Source organism: Caretta caretta, chromosome 4 (assembly GCF_965140235.1).
Source record: "Caretta caretta isolate rCarCar2 chromosome 4, rCarCar1.hap1, whole genome shotgun sequence".
NCBI lineage: Eukaryota > Metazoa > Chordata > Testudines > Cheloniidae > Caretta > Caretta caretta.
In genome coordinates, this window is record NC_134209.1 from 38227303 (window position 1) to 38246257 (window position 18955).

The following is an 18955-nucleotide window of genomic DNA, read 5'->3' on the forward strand; positions in this document are numbered from 1 at the left end:
AAACTACACCCTGAGGAGGGCACCTTTGTCTGCTGATTACCTGTTCCTAGTATCTAAAGATCAAAGGCCTAAGCTATACAAAGGGGTGACTCTCAGATTCATGGAGGTGATTGTTTTGAGCCAGCAGCTGTTATGAACTTTTAACCACAGGAAAACCCCTTGGTGGATTTCAAAAGATGGATCACTTGCCTGAGCCATTGTTGGAGCTGAGGGGTGATCTCTGGTAAACCTATTAGCATGTGTGTACGTTCTTTTATTGGGTTTTAATGGGTTTTCTCTGTGATGCTCTCACATGAATTTACATGCTTAAAAAGAACTATGTGGTAACCTATAACTGTGGACAATTACACTGTTTATAGCCTATGAGGAGAAAGCAAAATGCAGACGCAGGCCATTTAGGCAGCCTGGTAAAACACTTCATCACCAGGGAGAAAGATGTGGGTCTCTTCTCAAGAGAGTTGATGGCTGAGGAGCTGGGAGCATAACCGTGGGTGCCACTGCTGGATCACGGAGGGGGGATACAGGTGCACTGTGACAATTTACATTGCTCCAGAATAACTTTTTCACAATGTAATTGTTTTTTAGTATACTCCCTAAATTAGTCTGACACGCCATACGTTTCTGTGTATTTGTGCTATTATGAAATGACTGTCTTTGGGCCCAAATCTGCAACCTATATTCAAGTGAGTAAATCTTACTTACATGAATAGATACCTTGAGGTGACTAGGACTTGTGTGAGTAAGAAGTATTTTCATAAGGTTTGTAATATGAATGGGTCCTTTTTCGGATTTAAAAAAATTAATTTAATCATTTTAGGAAACTTGGAAGAAAAATGGCCTTTATACCTGTGGATATGTGTTTAATTTCGACATTTATTAAAATGTAGAATTTCATCAGCAAAAGAGTTAGGTGTATTAAATAAGAATAGCATTAACCAGGGGGAAAATTCATGTTCCCTAAGTGGTTACGACTCATATCTTCCAAATATAGCAAACGTACAGCATACCTCAGTAAGAGAATATTAAGCATTCTCTCCACAGAAGGTGTTCAGATAGCCAACCTGTGATCTAGAAGCTGATTAAAAAGACCTCAGGCCCCATCTTGTAAAACACAGGGCACCTGATTCTCTTCTCATTGACACTGATTCAAAACAGGAGTAACCCACTGAAATCAACGGAGTTACTCCAGTGTTAAAATTGGTGAGAGGGAAGCAACAGGTCCTGTAGGTGTCCAAGAAATCTAGTACCTACCAGAAGCTTTATGCAGCTTTTTAAAGAAATACTGCAATTTTACAAACACACACACCCCTCCAACCCCCCTTAAAATACACCTATGATCTCAGTTTCCAAACAATACATTTTAAAAACCCCAAGCAAACCCTGGAATTCAATTTCGTGTTTTCTAAGACCTGGATTCCATTTGTCTTGCAACAGCAGGCCAGGGTCAGTTAGAGAGTGAAGGAGCGTGGCTCTGCATCCTACCTAGGATAAATGGGTACGGCTCCAGCCAGACAAAGCATTTGGAGCCTGATCTCTTTGACTGCAACAGCTTCCAAGGCAGGCCAACGGGAGTGGCGGGATTTGCAGTGCAGCCAGTAGACCGCAGACCATGCCACTCCTTGCTGCCATATGTAAGAGGTGGTTCGGATCCGCTACCAGGCCCCAGAAGATCACATAGGATTTTGAGGGGAGGGCACAGCAGCTATGTAGCAGCCCCTTGAAACTGCCACTGGGGGGAAGCAGTCAGCCAGGACCCATTAAAGACTCCTGGAAGAGGAAGAAGAAGGGTGGAGACTTGAGGAACTCTTTCCCTGCAGATTTCTGATGGCGGGTGCCTAGAGCTGCGGTGGGGAAGGGCCTATGTAGGTCAGGAAGGGTCCTGTATTGGGATGGGGAGGGAGTGAAATCTGAAATCCTGTGAGGACAGTTGTTCTCATGAGAGGTTTTGCTTTTTTGGTGCAGTAACTGGGATTCAGATTAGCACGGTCTGAGTCTTGATCTAAACATCACTATCTCAGTCCTTCTACATTTCACAGCTTTTTCTTGCAGCTCCTAGTTCCACCTTCAGTCCTGTAGGGACATTATTTTATTATGCTTAAAATGAGGAAGGTTTAATTCCTTTCACAAACATTATATATATCCTCTGTTTCCTCCAGATTTTATGATGTAAATAATTTACAATAAACAACATCAAGTTAGCACACAAGAGAGTAATTTGTAATGTAAATCTGTAATGAGGGCAGTATGTTGTAACAAAAGAGACTGTTGAGTGATAGAAGCAGAGCTGGGCGCATACTGCAAAAAGTAATTGCAAACATTAATTCAAACCAAAAGCAGGAATTTTGGAGACAGTATTTGCAACTCCCTTTATTTGCTTTCTGCAAATACTAATAATCAGCCAAGTTTTGTTCACAAAAATATCTGCATAATGGGTCACACATGATTACACTCCTAGAAACGTTTCCTGGGTCATCTTAAAAGCCAAGGTCTTTGTGGGGATGGGAGTTATACACAGAGTAGAAACAGCTGACCGTACATAACTTGAACAGTAGATTATAAACAGCAAATACTAGAAGTCCATTAGCAAGTAGTTTTCAAGCAACCATTTGCTGAAGAGTTGTGAATAATGAACAAATTTGTAAATAATTAAAGTCTGTTCACAGATAATTTGCCAACAGAAAAAGGGGATTATTTGTCAAATATGTTAATAGTTCACCCTGTTCTACGTAAGAATGCAAGTGTCCCACATAAATAAATAAATAAATAAATAAATAAATAAAAGAAAAGTGTTCTTGTGAAGTCACAAGAATCAATTATCCAGACTTACTACGTTTCCTTGATTTGGGCTCTTGTTAATGACTGGTGTTTAAAGGGACAGCAAAAACTTTAAAAATCATGTTTCATAAATTAAATTTGAACAAATTTTGAAAAAAACACTTATTTTCACTATAATGTTTAGGTCTGATCCAAAGCCTATTGAAGAGACTCCCACTGACTTCAACGAGCTTTAGATCAGATCTTTTACATCCATTTGGCATTTCTCTCAGCTGGGACAACAAGAATCAGTGAAGTCAGCTTCTCAATGCTGCATTGCTTAGGCTGCAAATATTGCAGACCACTGTTTATTGAGTGGGGCAGCTGCTCTGCAACCGTTGTCCTTGAATACTTGCATTTTGGGTCCTTATTCCATATGTGGCATCCTGACAGCGTGAAAATACCTTCTGTCCACACTATTGGGTCAGTCGGAATTCTGCTCACAGGAAATGGCTATTCCAGGGGAATACTGAACTTGCTCCTAGCATGGAGCAAATTCATAATACTAATTGTCATTATGATTGTTTCTAGGTTTGGGCCATAAACATAGCTTTAATCTCCTCAGACAAGAGTAATTTTCCCCCAACTTTCATTAAAGACAGAGTCTGCATTTACTTCAAGTCACTATTTGGCTGCTACTAAGGAATCATTTTGTGATTTTTTGGGGTGCAGGGGCAGTGTAAAAATCAATCGACATCCAAACTCTTCTTCTCCCCAGCCTCTACGGTCAAAGAAAAGCATCCACTTACCAGTCTCAGGAGAAGTTGTCTTTACAGAAAGAAGTTTGACACCCTCTTTATCTGTTGGGGCTCTGTTTTAGTTGGGAGACATTTAAACAGACAGTTAGCATCAGACTTCTGCATATTTGTCAGTGCAGAAAGTACTAAGGGTATGATCCTGTAACAGGATCCATCCTGGTGGAATCTGTCATGTTGGGAATCCCCACTGATTTCAGTAGGGCTTTGCATGGGTACAAAGGTCTTCTTGCATCACTCTGATTGTAGGGCCTAAACCAACATTTCTCAAAGTGGGTGTGTAGAGGAGAGGGCTAATGGGAGAAGCTGCTGTGGGATGAAAGATGGGAAGCTTCCTTTTCTGCTCCTGCAATGTCTCTAATACACCTGGCCACAGAAGCAGCTCCGACATACAGAGCTATAGGTTCAAGAAGCAGCTCGCCAGCCAAAGCTTTGTGTTTCTTCACTCAAAACACAATTCAGCTTCATGAATACATGTCTGAGCCCCACTGAGTCAGCAACGGACCCTCCAGCCATCCCGAGAAGCATATAGCCTGATGGATCTGTCTCAATTTTACTCTGTGACAACACATGTACAGCTCATTGTACCAATGCAGTCTAATTGAATTGAAGTGAATTAGTGAGTTAGCGAATGGGGAGGAGAGCAAAAAAATAAAATAAAAACCAATAAAAGAGAAAGAAGAAAAAAGAAGGGAGATGGGAAAGAAAAGGAAACAAAGAGGAAATGGACAGAAAAAAGCAAAGAGGCTCAACTGTGCCCTGAAATATGTACTCTCAAATGGTGTTTCCCTCTTTTTGCTATTTTTATGGGTGTTAACCGTTTATTATATTTCAATGGAGAAAATTAAGAACATGCAGAAATTGCTGCTTTCATAAGAGCCACACGACTAGGCTTAAAGGAATGCAGGGGCATAGTTTAACTTACTGTTCAGTTCCATTCTCTTGTCTCTCTGGAAGAGGAAACAAATTTATGTTATTCTGATTGCCTAGATGTGGGCTAAATAACAGGCTCAAACACAGCCATGACTAGCATAAACCTATTTTGAGATTTTGTAGCTCTGCAGCAAATATTAATAAAACAATAAACAAACAGGAATGATAACTTGCACTTATCATGCAGGGTCAACATGATTTATAAAGGTGGATAAGTATAATTATCATTTTTACCAAAACTCAGGAACAAGAATTAAATGACTCACAAGAGGTCACACAACAAGTCCTTGCTCCAAGACCATGAAGCTAAAAGGAACTGCTGTATGGTTTTTCCTATATAGATTGTCCAAGTTAAAGTCACTGCCCATCATGGAATAATCCCAATTTTCATGGGTTTGTTCCAGATCTTGCAAGCTTAATTTTGCAGCCATGCCATGTTTGGAACTCCCACTGATCCCACACACCAAGGACAGTTGGAGGCCTGAATTTTTTGTTTGGGGCTTCTCATGCATCAGTGTTTTTACATTGATCCTAATTTCATGGCATTGCATCAATAAAGAAAATCAGAGTACAATGTGATGACAGTATCATCATGGTGTGATTTGAGATAAAAAAGTTTTCCCTTCCTTTACATATCTGTAAGCACTCCAAAGTTCCCATGTTACAGTCTCTGGCCTTCTCGACAAGAAGTGGACACACCCAAATAATGTATTATGCATGCTGTGTATTCCACATTCTTTATTCTTGTCCTGTGGGTGGGGGATTAGATTAGATATATTTCTACAGCACCGGTTGTAAGAGTGTGGATGTTTAGGTAGTGAGCTAGAGCTAGGCAAATATTTCAAAAGATATCCACAAATATTCATTACAATTTTAAAATAAATTTGCTTTGATTGAGTTTATTTGCAGGGGGAAAGCCAGAGAAATTCTCTCCACCTAAAATCTTCACTCCTTGGCAATGAAGATTCAATAATTTTCCAGGCAAGGAATCATTTCCCTTCTCTGTTTTTGCGGTTGCATTGTCATTTGCAAAATGTATTACAACATGCTATTTACCTTGGCCTGTAGCTTCAAGGCCTTGTTATGACTTCACATTTCCAGCCCCCAGGAATTTCACAGCTAAATCCCTGCACAGAGCTCCCAGCTCTTGTCAGCTTGAAAGCAGAGAGACCACATTATGGATTCACATTTGTGTCTCCTACTTAGTACCGCACTGCATTTGCCTCTAGCCCACTAAGTTCAATATATTTGGCAAAATTAATGTAGTAACGTTATTTCCCCGTCAGCCTCAATATGTTATGGGCAATATTGGAAACGGTGGCAAACTGCTCTGTCCAAATCACTGCTTTATTGATGAAAATACTGTTTTCCCTTGGATTTTATGTGGACAAGGAAAAATATAAACATGGGGTCTCTCCAAAACAAGGAAAAATTGATTTTTCCCCTTGTGTTTTCAACAGAGCTAAAATGAACACAGCTGATTTTAACAACAGATGCAACTTATTTTGCCCCTTGCTTTTCCAAGCAATTTTTCTCTGCAAACTATACTCATTGACAGTGTCAGCCCAGCTGTTTGTTAGGTAACTGCTAAAGAAGAGGTAGCATTAAACATATTGGATTTGTGTGTTCTACAACAGGTGTTGTTTCCTCCTCTACATATACCCCATGGTGATCTTAATAAAGAAGTGTTCATTCCTTTTTTGACTAAATATTTTAAAATCAGCACAGTTATCTATCTGAATACAACATTTGTATGATAGGTCAGATTTTAATACAAACATTTGCAGTGTTCCTTTAATAATATATCGAAGACTTCCTGGCTGCAGAAAAATGTTGAACAAATACCTGGGGCTGTCCTCTGGCACATTCTGTACAAAGCCACCAGAATGAATACAGAAAGGGTTATTACGATCAAGGCAATCACAACTGGCAAAATAATACCTGCAAAAAGTGGAGAAAATTATTTTACCAACCACATTCCACTTGCGTAACTTTAAACATATAAATATCAAACAAATTAATCTCTTCTCTTAGCCTCTCCTCCATCAGTACAGCTGAAGCTATTGATTTCTCTTGAATCTTGTTACATTGGTTACTCCTCATGCATTCACTAGGTGTCAGGCTTGCAGCCTTTTTGAAAACCAGGACTTGAGGCAACAAAGGAAGATTTAGTAGCTTCTTCCACCATCCCTCATCATTCTGGAGTCTGTGTCTTAAATATCAGACTCCTAACTAGACAGAGTGTATTCGCATGCACATGTCTTTGGACCATTAGGGTTATAATTTCTCCCCACATGGGAATACTCTAATCATGAGAAAAGTACAAAATGTTCCCCTTGAGAGTTAATAGCCCAATGTAAATTTTCAGCACCCATGTTCCAGGAACAATTAAAAAAAAACAAAAACCATGTACTGCAAAACAAGGCAGATTTGAAATTCAGTAACAAAAGTGATGATTTCTCTTTCAATATGGTAATCACAGAAAGGCGTGTAGGAGTTACACAATCTAGCAACATTCTGCACAATACCTCTGACCAGGATACCAAAAAAAAAAGCCCCCTTTTTAAAAGGAGGCAGTTTGTCTCCTTTTATTATTTCCTACCATCTGTTGTTTCCTGACAGGTGTTTCCCAGCCAAGTAGTAAGAATGTGTAAAAGGACAGATTTATGTAATAGAGACACTTTCTGGAAAATGTATATGCCAGGCCCAGTTTCTCTCTGCTTATAATTTTTCATGGCTCCATCCTTCAGGTTCAAGTTTAACAGGCTAGCCTGGTGGCCTAAAAGAGGGTTCTCTGCCCTGCAACGTGGGAGATTCCCAGACATACACTAGCACTCCTCAAGCTGATAGAGCCCTGCATCAATTCAACAGCAACCTCTCTCACTGATTAAACAGTGGCATTGTCTGGATTCTGGGAAACCTGGCTTTAGTTCCCAGAACACCGCCAGCTCTCTCCAGGCTAACAGTGATGAGGAAGCAATAGGTTCAGACTCTGGGGAAGTGGGGGGATACTTTGCATTATTCAGTAGCAGTCTTTCTGACAGGCGAAGCACTAGCAGTGATACTGCTTGGATCCAAAGAAAGAGCTGATCTAGATAAAAAAAAGATGATGGCCACTTGGAAGGGCCTCTATGGTAGGGGGATAAAATGGGGATGTAGCATCTTTATGGCTCCACCAAGGATGGAGTTGATCCTTTCCAAAATGTTTCTTGAGGTGATTTAAAATATAGTTATATCTGTACTGGAGCGAAGTTTAGATCTTAGAGAAAACCAAATTTGGATATAGCTGAGTAAATATTAGAAAGGAGATTAGAAACCAGACCTGCAATAGCACTTCCCTACAAGAGGTACATGTGTTTTATCATATACAAGAAAGGGAGTAGCACCCTCATACCAATTGCCTGAAGAAGTTTGGAGAATACAGCCTAGGACTACACACATTTACCCTGTGCCTTGACTGGCTCTCTCAGTGCTAAATGAAAGGTTTGTGAAAGGTGAACAATTTAGTTATGCATTTCCCCACGTCATCACTCAGTACGAACAACTGAGTTGAGGTTTTTCACTCATGTCCCATGGCCCTCAGTCCCTGGGAAAATTGCACTGCTCTGAGTTGAGAGTAGTGTTAGCTCAGTGCTCGGTAAGCCCTGCTTCTCTGTGAGTAAAGCCTTATAACAGAGACAGTTCAACTGGTTTAGTAATGGGTCCATGATCCAGGAAGGACTGAGATAAGGCTGCTAGTTTCATTGCTGATCACTCACCTAAAATCAAACAGTTTCTACCAGCAAATTCTAAAGATGGAGAATGAAGAAACATATGTACTCACTGGAATATTGGTCAGTATCCGCTTGTTTGTCATTGCTACCAGATTTGCCTTGACCTATTGACAAAGAAAGTAATTATCTCTCATGTTAATTCAAACCTTGTTTTGTGATAGCACCCCCCCTATTTAATTTTATGCAACTCATCCTGGAATAGGAGCATGGCTCCTTCCCTTCCTCCCTACTGACATGTGTGTTCTAAAGAACAGAGAAGGTATCATTTGGGCTGAGAAATTGCTTTGGTAACCTGGGCTCTGCAATGGGAAGGAGTCTAGCTGAGGGGAATTTGCTGTGGGCTAGGAGAAAAGACTCATCAGGAATCAGGGACATGCACTGTAAGTCTGACTAAAAGAATCCACAGGCAGAAACCAACACCACCACTGACAGGCTGAAACTTCTGAACTTTAACCACTTTCTTGAGAGTCAAGTGTTTTAGTGGGAGATGAATGCTCTCTCTGCTGTGTTTATAGACAGAAATGGTTGGTTAGTTTAATCAGCACGAGGAGTTCTCTTGGGATTTTCCAGGATCTGTGTTCTAACCACTGTTTTCTACCTTTGGGCACTAATCTGAATCTGAGTCAGGTATCAATTACCCAAGTAGTTTATTACCTCACTGCAGAAAGATTAAAGAAAAACAAAATCATTGAATTTGAAAGAATTTGAAAGAAAAAGCAAACTGCTGTGCTTCCATGCTTACATTTCACTGCACACATGACAACATTTAAAAAAAAAAAGGAGTTCTGAGTCACACAAGACGTGGTATTGTGCACCTAGAACTGCATGTGCAATTACTGCAACTGAGCATACAACCTAGGCAAATGGCCTGTGTAAACAAAGCGTTAGGTGCCTAACAATAATAAAACAGTGGTAAAGCATAGTATTTACATAGGATTTACATACAGATACACTATAAGAAATAGCTCTCCTACAATGGAGTAAAAAAAGAGAAAGGTGGATTCAATAGAACTAATAGCACGTAGAGTCATAGAGCTGAAGGCCAGAAAGGACCAATAGATCGACTCACCTGACCTCCTGTATATCACAGGCCACCAACACCTCCCTCACACTAAACCCAACAACCAAAGGTAGACCAAAGTACACAGCCCACAGGAGACTAGCCTATTATGTGCCACAGACAGAGTATATAGTAGTGTTATGTACAGCACATAGTATAGTTATTACTTTTTTAGTTATGTTATGGTAGCCCCTCGAGGCCCCATTCAAGATGGAGTCCCATTATACTGCACATGCAGACACAGACACACACACACAGAGTAATAGATAGTCCTTATCCCAAAGTGCTTATAATCTAAATAGAGTGAGAAAAAGGAAAGCCCCATTTTACAGATGGAAATTGAGGCACTCATAGAGATTAAGTCACTTTCCCAAGGGTCAGAGGAAATCTGTGGCAGAGCCAGAAACTTAACTCAAAGGGCCTGAGGCCCAGTCCAGTGCCTTAAACTCTAGACTATCATTTTCTTATATTGGTACTGTAAATATGTAGGGATAGCATAGAATTGTAGTAACAAACTGAGTGTCAGACCCAGCTAAACCTTAGAGCATGGGCTGTCCCCTGCTGTACTAATTTCAAACTCAAAGCCAGTCCTGAGGGAAGCTTCAGTTTTTAATCTATTCTTTTTAGGTTGCCCATAACCCTGTGTTCAGAACATACTGATCTGCTCAATTATAAAATAGTAGCTTGCCTACAGCTGAAGGGGCAGGATTGCTTCTCTACAGGTTTGTTGCATTTTCCAGATAACTAGAAACAACAGATATTCATGAGAATGTTTAACATGCTACATGTCTGGTTGGCAGCAACTAGACTGGGAGTTATGATATTTGGATTCTATTCCCAGCTCTGGTACTGACTGGTTGTGTGACCTTGGGAAAGTCACTTCCTCTCTCTGTTTCCATTCCCATCCTATTTCTGTCTTGTCTAGGATTTTAAGATCTTTGTGGCAGGGATTATTGCTTACTATGTATTGGTACAGTGCCTAGCACAATGGGGCCCTCATCTTGGTTGGCACCTTTAAGTGCTATAATATAATATAGACAATCATTGTCTAAGGCCCTTATCTCTGCAAAGTACAAGTTACCTCTCCCAGGGTGTCTGTCTGCTGGGAAGTGAAAATGCAAGAATGGAATTAATAAGCCATCATAAAGAGCCTGAGATAATTCTAATAACTTTCATAATTCAGTGCTGTCTCTTCAGATTTCTCAGAGGAATATTATCAAAACATTCATTACATTACCTGTACTTGCTATAGCAAGAATTAGGCAAGCAAACAGAAAGCACAAATTCAACTGATCGTGGATACTGTTTAAATCCTGAAACAGAAACTAATTAAACAGAAAGGCTTGTCACAGTAAACGTGGTCCCCAGAACCCGGCATGTGTGTTCTCAGGTGAGAAGCTAAGGATTTTAATTCATTCTTGTATTTTTTTCTAGCTCACTTCATTAAATGATGCATAGAAACACCCACTTATGTGACTGACTGAAGAATAAACTATTTACAGGAACCAGTAGACTAAATCACATGGCATTTTATATATATGAGACTCTCAGTGAGAACTGCAACAGTTAAAAGGAATCTCTATTAAGAGGATAAAATGGGTCAAGGAATACAAACTTGTGCTCAATTATCAGTTTCATTAGTTGAAATTCTCCCCCACACCAGGCCCACCCACCTGTACTCCCCATCCTGAATGTGAATTTGGAAGACGTTTAAACACATAGAAAATGATCTATGCAAGTCTTGGAGTATGGGGAGAGGGTTAGTCCTCCTGGTTGCAGGAGGGGAAGTGCTAGAAAGAACTGGAAGAGACAAAAGAACACAGTACCGAAGAGCCTGCTCTCTGATAACTCCAAAGAGCGTTCAAAAGGACAATACCAGCTGAGGGACTGGCACAGAAAACCGTTGTCCCCTGAGATCTGCCAGTACTTGCTAATTAAAAGAAACACGATAAAAGAATTAACAATGACTATAATAAGCATCTTAGAATATCTTGGCAAATATTTTATTCTTGTATCAATTTTCTGCTGCAACCTAATCTCTCTTTAGCCTTGTTAGATATCTTTAATTTTGTGCCTGTACCCTGTATGTTTTCAGTGTCTCCTGCTGTAATATTATGTTCAGTTGAATTATCAGGGGAAACCACTTCTTGCAGCAACAAATGTGTGTCTCCTGTCCATTTCAGTGCTATACTTTGAACTCATTCTCTCTCCCTGGAGCTTCCTGGTGTCCTTTATATGTATGCTTCCTTTTTCATTCTGTTCTCCCTTCCCTGCATTCAATTCCCTTTAATGAATGTGTAAGGACTAGGTCCTTTTCTCAGTCTTACTTGGTGTTGATGTTGATTTCTTGTGTGGGCCTATAAAAAAGACAAAAAGAAAACTATGGTTAGCAGTTGCTTTAAGATTAGCAGCACTGTACTGAACGGATACTTGGAGGAAACTGCTTGCATGCCTTAGAAACTATTAAACCCCAAAAGCTAGTGTTACTTTAAAGAATTTGAAACTTTGTTTGAAAAAGTTTTGCTATATGCTGTTATATGATGGGGGAACAGGCTTTAAATTTAATGCCCGTCCCAGCTGCAGTGAACATTTTTCACTAAGGGAGGTAAAGCTTTTTTGCATGATGGTTAGAAAGATACAGCTGGAAAAATACTAAATCAGCAGGACTTATTTATGAGGAGCGAGATAGCCACTTATTCAGTGAATGGCATGTGAGTGAGCTACAAAGTAATTGGGGTAGGCTCTCCGGGTATTGCACTGCTATTTTTGCAGCATCATGGGTCCATGCCACCATGCATCACTGCAGTAACACAAAGCAGTGCTGAGATGTAAGGCTCTGGTTACTTTGTGATTCTCTTTGATTCTGTTCAACATGATAGCTTCTATCTTCTTTCCAGGCTCAGCAGAAGGAGCTCTGGTCAGACCAATACATTCTTTGTAGAATGTATGTGTGGCCCAGAAGATACATGGGGGTAGGTATGATTTCTCTAAGGACAAAATTCACCCTATGCAGAATGCCAGAACCAGGCCTATTTTGAGGATTTAAGTAGTACATTGGCTTTGGGTTCGCTCATAGTACAGGGTGTGAATTTCAACCTCTTGTTTTAAGAGAGTTTAGATCCCTAGCACCAAGTTGTCCAGAATACGTGGAGGTTACTTATTGTAGAATTACCCGGTTACATACACACTGTCTTTCAGGTTAAGTCTGTATTACAACAGAATACACTGGAGTGGTAGCAAAAAAGAGGGAGCAAAAAATAAAGCACGTACATTTGAAAAAAAAAACAGAATCTAAATAGAAAACAAATAGCCCCTACCTTCACCTTTTGTCCCCCACTTCTTCCTCTATGTTTCTGCTACCTACAATCTGCGCAGTGAAACTTTGAGAAACAGCAGTACTTGCCCCTCCTGGGCCCAGTGACTCTGCTTTCTAGCCATGTTATGAACAGACAGAGATCTCTCCTGCATGGTATGGAGCTGCTGGGGGCTTTCAGTCTGCTCTGTTCCTCAGAAGATTTTAGCCCTCAGACTTGTTTTCAGAAGATAATATTAGGCACTGTGTACAATGCAGATTTTTTTTTTAAAGAAAGAAAACAGTTCTAATTGCTTAATCTTAGCCTAAGAGCAAGAGCAGTAAAAGTTTAATCATTATGTTCTCAGTGATCTAAGAGCTCCTGTCCACCTCTGACCATCTCATGTGACCATATTGCTGTAACCCTTGTTCTTCCTTGCCTGATCCCCTCCATAACTGCCAACTGACTCCTAGCTGGTGTGACAATAATAGATCTCCTACTTTTATGGGACTGGGCAGGGGCGGAAGTGACCTTGCACAGCATCAGCCGGATCAGAGAAGCATAAAGCCACTGGTGCTATGAGCCAAGGGCCTATTTGCTGCAACTAATATATTCCTAAAAAGTTCTGAGACTACAACTTGAGTAAGTGCCTTTCAATAGATAGTTGGCATTTAACTGGCAAACACCTTAAGTGTCTTCCTAAAACAAACTGAAGTGCTTCATTGTGACAGGTAAAGAGTTACTCCAGACCCTCAAGTGTCAAACCCTTTTAAAAATGAATATTCATTAATTATCTTAGTGATTTTGGCTAGTAGTCTGCAGAGCATCAGGAGTAATGTGCATCATTAATGAAGAAGAAATGGACCTTACAATGCATCATGCATAATGCTTACTGTCAGATGCAACATTTACTTCAGTAATTGTGCGGTACAGTAATTCCTATTCTTGTTAGAAAGCTGCTGTGCCATGTCTAGACTATAACATCTTTGGAAATTAAGAAGGCTAATGAATATTTCAGATTTGGAGCCACAGATTGTCATCACACCCAACAGTGCTCTTTATCACACAGTGCTAAACCCTCTCAAATGTGCATTGTGCAAGTCAATGGGAGTTGGGCACCAAACTCCTCTTTGAAACTCTCCCCTTTTATATACTGGCAGTGGAATGCTGACCTTCTAGTGTGACACAGGCTTCCCCAAACCAGGGGCTAGCTGACTGTGACTGTTTCTATCTGGTGTGCACCTCATTGTCATCATCCTTGTCTTGGTGGTCTCCAAACTGGCTTATTGAAAGGGGGCTACCTTTAATGAATATTCAGAAGCTACAGCTGGTGCAGGATATGAGGCTTGATAAATTATTTGTACGAAAAACAACAACCAGATAGCAGCTGTTCTCCAAAGCTTTTAGAAGCTTCCAGTTTGACCTGAGTGCAATTCAAGGTGTTAATTTTGACCATGAAAGTCCTACATGAGTTGGGCCTGGCTCCCTTAGAAACTGCCTCTTTCCTCATGTGCTACCCTGGCAGTTGAGAGGAGCTAGGATGTTTTTGCTAACAGCCTCAAACTAGGATTGTTTGGAGTTTAAAGGCAGGGCTCTGGTGAGCTCTCAGTTCTGGAATTCTCTTCCTCCAATTGTCTGACAGAACCAGCCAATATTGTGTTTAGTGAAAGGCCCATCTATTTTTTTAAGGCTCTTTCCTTGCAGGGTGATATTTGGGACTGCAGTTCTCTGATTTTATCCTGGGGGAATCTGTAAGGAGAGGTAGACTACAACTCTGCAAGAGAGACTGGTGCATGCTCTGCACTCCAACTCTTCTGGATGGTGAAGCAGCCCACATGCTGCTTGAGGGAAAGCTGCCATAATTCAGAGCAGTCCTCTGGCTACTCTAAATGATACCAGGGGCTAAATCAGCCCCAGAGCAGACCAGAATCCTGGAGGTGTGTAAAGTCACTTTTGCCCCTGTGCTGTGCTTTCTATGCTATACCCTGTGCTGGCCCTCTGCATAACGGTCAATTATTCCAAGTGTAATCCTGAAGAGTTCACTCATCCTCTGGTTCTTACACTGCCCCTCTATAAAATGAAGATATTACTTATCATACAAGTGTGAAATTTATTTACCGAATGTCTGAAACACTACATAAGTGCTATTGGTTATAAACATTAGTATTATTAGCCAGAATATGCTCCCTAAAAAATAGAATGACTGCTGTTGTGTGTTTGTATCTGCACCACAAATGTAATAACCATATGGGAAGAGTGGGATCAAAATAAACATACAGAGCTACCTACATATTACTTCTCCCACAAACCCTACTTTTAAAGAACATTACTAACGTTGCAAAGTCAAGCACACAGGAGTCAGGAAATGCAACCTTATTTTGGCCTCCTTGTACTTATGCAGTTTTTTGTGTAATTTCCTAGGTTTTTAAAAAAGCAAATTGAAAAAAAGAGAAATCCCATCATGTGGCCTCATATTGACACACACAGGGTTCAGCAGAAGGGTTGGAGCCTTGAGATCCATCACAAAGACCTCTGCTGAATGCTTCAGTTTCCTCCTCCATGCTGCCTGGGGCACCAGGCTCTATCTATTTAGCTTAACACAGGGACAGATAAGGGATGACTTGATTACAGTCTATAAGTATTTACATGGGAAACAAATATTTAACAGCTCTTCAGCCTAGCAGAGAAAGGTATAACATGATCTAATGGCTGGAAGTTGAAGCTAGACAAATTCAGACTGGAGGTAAGATTAATTTTTTTAAAAAATTAGCGTAATTAACCATTGGAATAACTTATCAAGGGTCATAGTGGATTCTCCTTCACTGGCAATTTTTAAATCAAGATCAGATGTTTTTCTAAAAGACACGCTCTTGGAATTATTTTGGGGGAAGTTCTTTGGTCTGTACTATGTGGGAGGTCAGACTAGATAGTCACAATGGTCCCTTCTGGCTTTGGAATCTATGAATAATGCACACTGCTGTTCTGACAGATCTCTGGTCACTGCAAACACAGCCAGTGAAGGCCATTAGAGGACACTCAAACTATTTAAAGGGATATTCCCCACTTTAGCAGCCCACCTTATCCAGGGATTACAAAAATCACCTAACTCATGACCATTATTAAAGCTGCACAAGTATGAAGCATCTTTTCCAGATGAGATCTACATTCTGCCAAAATAGAAAAAAGAAAACAGAGAATAGTGAAGAGATTCCTACCCTCTCTCTTTTCCTTCCATCTCAAGTATCCAGTTAAACAACTGGCCTGTTTGTTCTGGAGGTGGCTCAGCTGTGGTATATAAACCCACATGTTCAGGTGGCCAACACAGTAGATGTTTTTAGTTTGTATTCTCTAAATATTCAGCCAACAGACAGGTGTTTGGAGGTGGGGTCATGCACAGTGGTTTTACAGAAAGAGAGATGGGAAGAAAGGCAGGAGTAACAGATACTGTAGTTGTTCTGTCTGTTCCTAGTCAACCTCATCCTTTGGGGCTGTAAATTAGAGGGGCAGATGCTCTGTATAAATAATCTGGGAAGACTTCCAAATTCATCATTGAAAAGTGAAGTACAACATTGGTGGCACTAAATCCTTGTTGGGTGGTGAGCAAAACACTTTTTTTGGCACAACTGACCCCAGTTTGGTTTGAAAATACCTGACTCAATCAATTCAGAGATGGTTAGAAGATTGACAGATGGTGAAAGAGACCAATAACTAACCTCTCTCCATTGTATTCTCAAAGGTCCTCTACCTAAATAGCCTCAATAGCCTGTAGTTTACTTCTTCAGTTTTGGAGGGCAGCCACATGGCCTGGCCCCACGCCATGCCGATCTGGGAAGCGGCCGGAACCGCGGCCCCTGGGGGAGGGGGGTACACAGGGCTCCGCGCGCTGCCCTTTCCATGCCTCCAGGTACCTTTCTCAAAGCTCCCATTGGCTGAGGTTCCCCGTTCCCGGCCAATGGGAGCTGTGGGGGGGGGGGGGGAAGGGCAGTGCCTGGAGGCAAGGGCAACGCACGGAGCCCTCCGCCTTTGCCCCCTCCCCCCAGGCCCCATGGACATGGTGCCAGCGCAGGACCTGCGGCACCACGGGGGGCAATCCCGCGGGCCGGATCCAAAGCCCTGAGGCGCTGGATCCGGCCCGCGGGCCGTAGTTTGCCCACCCCTGATCTAGTCTGTCATCAACCTTCAGCCATGGCCAGTACCTAACGATTCAAAGATGAAACCTCCACACCAGCCAGTTATACCCTGCTATTTGTAGGTTGTGGAAAATGAATGTCTTCATGACCTCACAGATGATCATTTTATACCCTGAACCACATCTTTTGGTTATAGCATTATCTTAGTTTCACAGAATCATAGAATTGTAGGACTGGAAGGGATCTCAAGAGGTCATCTAATCCAGTCCCTTGCACTCAAGGCAGGACTAAGTATTATCTAGACCATCCCTGACAGGTATTTGTCTCCCCTGCTCTTAAACATCTCCAGTGATGGAGCTTCCAGAACCGCCCCAGGCAATTTGTTCCAGTGCTTAAGCATCCTACCAGTTCGGAAGTTTTTCCTAATGTCCAACCTAAACCTCCCTTGCTGCAATTTAAACCCATTGCTTCTTGTCCTATCCTCAGGGGTTAAGGAGAACATTTTTTCCTCTCTTCTCCTTGTAACAACCTTGTATGTATTTGAAAACTTGTCATGTCACCTCTCAGTCTTCTCTTCTCCAGACTAAACAAACCCAATTTTTTCAATCTTCCCTCATAGGTCAAGTTTTCTGGATCTTTAATCATTTTTGTTGCTCTTCTCTGGACTTTCTCCAATTTGTCCACATCTTTCCTGAAATCTGGCACCCAGACCTGGACACAATATTCCAGTTGAGGCCTAATCAGGGCAGAGTAGAGCAGAAGAATTAATTCTCATATCTTGCTTACAACACTCCTGCTAATACTTGCACATCCCAGAATGATGTTTGCTTTCCCCTTCCCCCTGCCTGCCCTCCCCCCCCCCACAACAGTGTTAGACTGTTGACTCATATTTAGGTTGTGCTCCATTATGACCTCCAGATCCCTTTCTGCAGTACTCCTTCCTAGGCAATTATTTCCCATTATGTGTGTGTACAGCTGATTGTTCCTTCCTAAATGGAATACTTTGACTTTGTCCTTATTGAATTTCATCCTATTTACATGAAACCATTTCTCCAGTTTGTCCAGATCGTTTTGAATTTTAATCCTATCCTCCAAAGCACATGCAATGCCTCCCAGTTTGGTATCATCTGCAAACTTTATAAGTTTACTCTCTCTACCATTATCTAAATCATTGATGAAGATATTGAACAGAACCAGACCCACAACTGATCCCTGTCGGACCCCACTTGATATGCCCTTCCAGCTTGACTGTGAACCAGTTTGTAGGGCTGTTAGTGATCATAAACATTATAGTTGTTTTTCACTTTAAATTCTAGTCACAGTATTTGACTCAATGACCTCCTGTAGCAGTGAATGCCACAGAACAACTGTATGTGGCTGAAGTTAGTCTTTCCAGCTCATTTTATAAATTACAGCCTTTAATTTCATTGAGTGGGGAAAACTCTGAATCTTTTGAAGTTCACCCATACTAACTGTAATGCAAACTGTAATTGACATTTCACGCTGAGCATGGCTGTTTCAGAACACGGTGTGACTGACGATGCAGGGACTCATCACTTACTTATAGTGTCAGCCTTGATGACTATTGCGTTGGTTCCTGTTACCGGAGTTGGAGGTGACCCATCAACATTAGATGTGGTTTGATGACCCTTGCTGTGTTCTGAGGTTATTACACTGGTAGTCAGATCTGAAAAGAAGGCAGTCAAATGAGCATTGATCAAATACAAACAGCATGCTTGATCCTCAACACCCACCTATCTGCCCGCCCTTCCGCCCCCAACTTTACACCTTACTTGCTCTCAGCCCCATTAGTGTAGAGTGTGTAGCTGGAGCACCTCACACTCTGGCAATCCTTTGCCAGCCAGCCCCTAAGGGGTTGTTACTACTAGCATAATTTAGAGCAGCCTTGAGGCCTCACTAAGCCATACCAGTGGCCAAAATAGCCTCAGGCCCTTTTTCCAGGATCAGGGAAATGGAAAAATAGCTTAGAGCCACTTCCGCCCCTACCCCATTCCTATGCTGAGTACAATCTGGTCAGAACAGAGGAACTGGATTCCTGATAAAGTCTGTGTCAACTCTACAGATAAACACCTGACAGTCACATGGTTTGATCTTATACAAGTTTTACAGATAGAAATTAATAATAGGGTTGTAACAGGGTTCATGGCCCGCCCCTCTTCCTGGGGCCTGTTTGCCC

General features: G+C 41.3%; 1 protein-coding gene across 6 annotated transcripts in view; it reads right to left on the reverse strand.

The window, feature by feature from the left end:
• Positions 1-18955, reverse strand: part of EMCN (endomucin) — an 84412-nt gene that overhangs the window by 21037 nt on the left and 44420 nt on the right. For all 6 annotated transcript variants that reach the window (XR_007356315.2, XR_007356314.2, XR_012668052.1 and 3 more), the window contains 6 exons: positions 18320-18445; positions 11663-11692; positions 8326-8379; positions 6348-6443; positions 4495-4519; positions 3564-3625 (listed from right to left, as the gene is read on the reverse strand). Coding sequence is in view for 3 of the 6 variants with exons in the window: in XM_048847493.2 (XP_048703450.1) it covers positions 3564-3625; positions 4495-4519; positions 6348-6443; positions 8326-8379; positions 11663-11692; positions 18320-18445 (393 nt within the window). In the remaining 3 variants the exon portion in view is untranslated. The remainder of the gene's footprint in view (positions 1-3563; positions 3626-4494; positions 4520-6347; positions 6444-8325; positions 8380-11662; positions 11693-18319; positions 18446-18955) is intronic.